Below are 2,500 nucleotides of genomic sequence, written 5' to 3'. Positions count from 1 at the left end.
TATTTATATCCACGCGAAAAATGTTCTCGGTTCCTATTTTAATTTTCTGTTCGTAAAAAAACCGTTCAAAAAAAATCTGTCACTTTGGAATTTACACATGAACCTAATCTTTGATTTTGGATTAGAATGAAGGGAAATGAAAGCTAACAAGAAAAATCCGTAACCTGACTGTTTTGGTGTGAGAGTTGACCCAAAACATATCGGCAGTACTATTGTAGCACGTTACGAAACGGATTTATCCACTGCGCAATACCGTGACAGTACTCACTTGCAGTGTTAGCAAACAAAGTGCTAAATTTGATCCAATGAATCCACCAAATTTTCAAAAGTAAAAATCATCGGACTAAAATGGTAAATAAGTAATAATCTGCCCTTTTTTGACAGCATTTTATCTTGAATGGGAGAAGAAGGGCCAAGCTAGGAAACTTTGCCAACTGTCGAAGGACAATTAAACGAGACATTTACTCAGCAAGTGATTTACGAAGAGTGAAAATTCAACGCGCGATTAAATTGTCATATCCTCTCACTTTGAGCTCAGTAATCTCATGAAAATCAATTCATCTAGAAGCATGATTTAACGCCAAAGAAAGTAATAATGACGATTTAGCTATTACACTATTTCCGTACTCATGTTTGCATATTGACTTGAGTGGATGTTACCGAAGAGGGCTTTTTAAAGGATCTTTAGTTGGTTCCAGTTGATGGAGGCAAATCTATTTCTGAATTGTGTTTAACAATGATGCTTGATATCCGATAACATGGTAAAGCCTAATATGGAGAAATTCATGCAGTTTTCTATTTTTTTACTCATAGTTTTTAGTCCAGAAACTTGTAACGTGCAATAAAAAGACAAAGATCAACAGTTCGTTTGAAGATGTATATTCCCTTAGCTTTTTTAGATCTTGCTTACCCAATTGGGTGTTCCTTTAGCTTGCATTTAATGTCTTCAATATCGAGCAACATGTCAAGTTTTACATTGTCCCCTTCCGTACAAAGTGAGTAAAGGATTTAACAAATGCAAATCTGTGCAGTTGTGGATTCATGGCCATCTGAACGATGTGTGAGAGGACGGCTCAGAGTGCTTCACAAGAATCAAGAAGCTGCAAGGGCGCTGTCCGCCACATGTTGAATTTGCATATTTTGTTCACAATACAAACCAACAACAGAAGAGATTTAGAGTGTCCGTGCATCACGACCATGGCAAGTACTCTTGACAAGGAGTGAACACACGACATTTTCGGCCAAAACTGCTCCGACGCTTAACTGCAATTCAAGTCATCCAAAGGTAAGTGATACTTGTGACCAACTTTTAAGGCTTTAAGCACAGATAGGTTTATGTTCTGCAATCAAGCCATATGAACTTGTCCTTAAAATTACCATTGTGCTCTACGCAATCTAGTCTGGGCCTCTGGAAAGAAGAGGGAAGCCGAGAGCGTGGCCAAGAGCGTGGCCAAGAGCGTGCATCCCTTTGGGGTCACGCCATAAAAAAGAAGAATTTCTGCTCGACCGAGTATTTACTTGGAGATGCCCAAATGTGATGACAGACATTTAACACGCTGAAAAGGAGCGTGCGTGTTTTTTTCCCTATCGCGAATGACAGGTTTTACATTAAGCCGACAATATTTCAACAAAAGAAACAACCTAACATGAGCCCAGCAACGAGCCTTAATTTTTTTCACTTTTTTTTGGTTTTCCAAATTGATACGAGTACAAGCAGCATAACATAAGCCTAACAAAAACATTACAAGAGCCTGAAAAGCGCCTTTTTTAACGCTCACGCGACGTTAATAGGGGTGGCGAATGGTAAATGCGAGACTTTGTGAGACGGCGAGACCAGCGTTTTTCTTTGCGAGCCCGAGACATTTTGACTTTTTAGATTGCGAGACCGAGACTGCAAAGTGTGTGACACCTTCATATAAAAAACGAGATTGCGAGACGCACATAACCGCTCAAAAAACGAGACTGCGAGACCCGTGAAATTCGACTAAAATTTTGCGAGACCCAGAGTTTTCGAAGAACCATTCGCCACCCCTTTAATGTAAGGCTCGTGTCATGCTTAATTGTAACGCTGATAGTAAGTGTCGCGTGAGGCTGCTGTTAGCCTTTAAAATTCAAGCCTAATTAAGGCTCCTGTCAGGCCTAAAGTTTTCGTACGGGGGCCAGGAACAATTAGTCCCATTACTGGGGGCTAATCGTCTTGAAACAGGTAGCTAATTGTCCGAGGAGTGAATTTTCTACCGTATTGATTTTCAATACATACAATTTATTTTAAGCGTATGTACAAAGCCACGAGCTACGAAAAATCTCGACTCGATCGACATACCAACATTGCCAGGTGTATTAGCATCATCACTCGCAAATTGCTGTACTTTCCATGCAAGATCAGCCCTTCTGATTGCCTCCAACATTTTCTTCAAAAGAGATAAATTTTCACGAGTAATTCTTCCGTCTTGCTCCAGCAAATCGAATAACTCGAATCCCCTCGCCACGTCCTCTGTTT

At 40.2% G+C, this 2,500-nt stretch overlaps 1 protein-coding gene across 2 annotated transcripts in view; it reads right to left on the bottom strand.

The window, feature by feature from the left end:
- The window catches only part of LOC138018652 (uncharacterized), a 49,897-nt gene that overhangs the window by 47,241 nt on the left and 156 nt on the right, over nt 1-2,500 (bottom strand). For both annotated transcript variants that reach the window (XM_068865342.1, XM_068865343.1), the window contains exon 1: nt 2,324-2,500. This exon is cut by the window's right edge and continues 156 nt beyond it. In XM_068865342.1, the coding sequence (XP_068721443.1) occupies nt 2,324-2,500 (177 nt within the window). The remainder of the gene's footprint in view (nt 1-2,323) is intronic.

Source organism: Montipora capricornis, chromosome 10 (assembly GCF_036669925.1).
Source record: "Montipora capricornis isolate CH-2021 chromosome 10, ASM3666992v2, whole genome shotgun sequence".
NCBI lineage: Eukaryota > Metazoa > Cnidaria > Anthozoa > Scleractinia > Acroporidae > Montipora > Montipora capricornis.
Note: the sequence above shows the minus strand (reverse complement) of the source record. Positions and strands in the feature narration are given on the sequence as shown.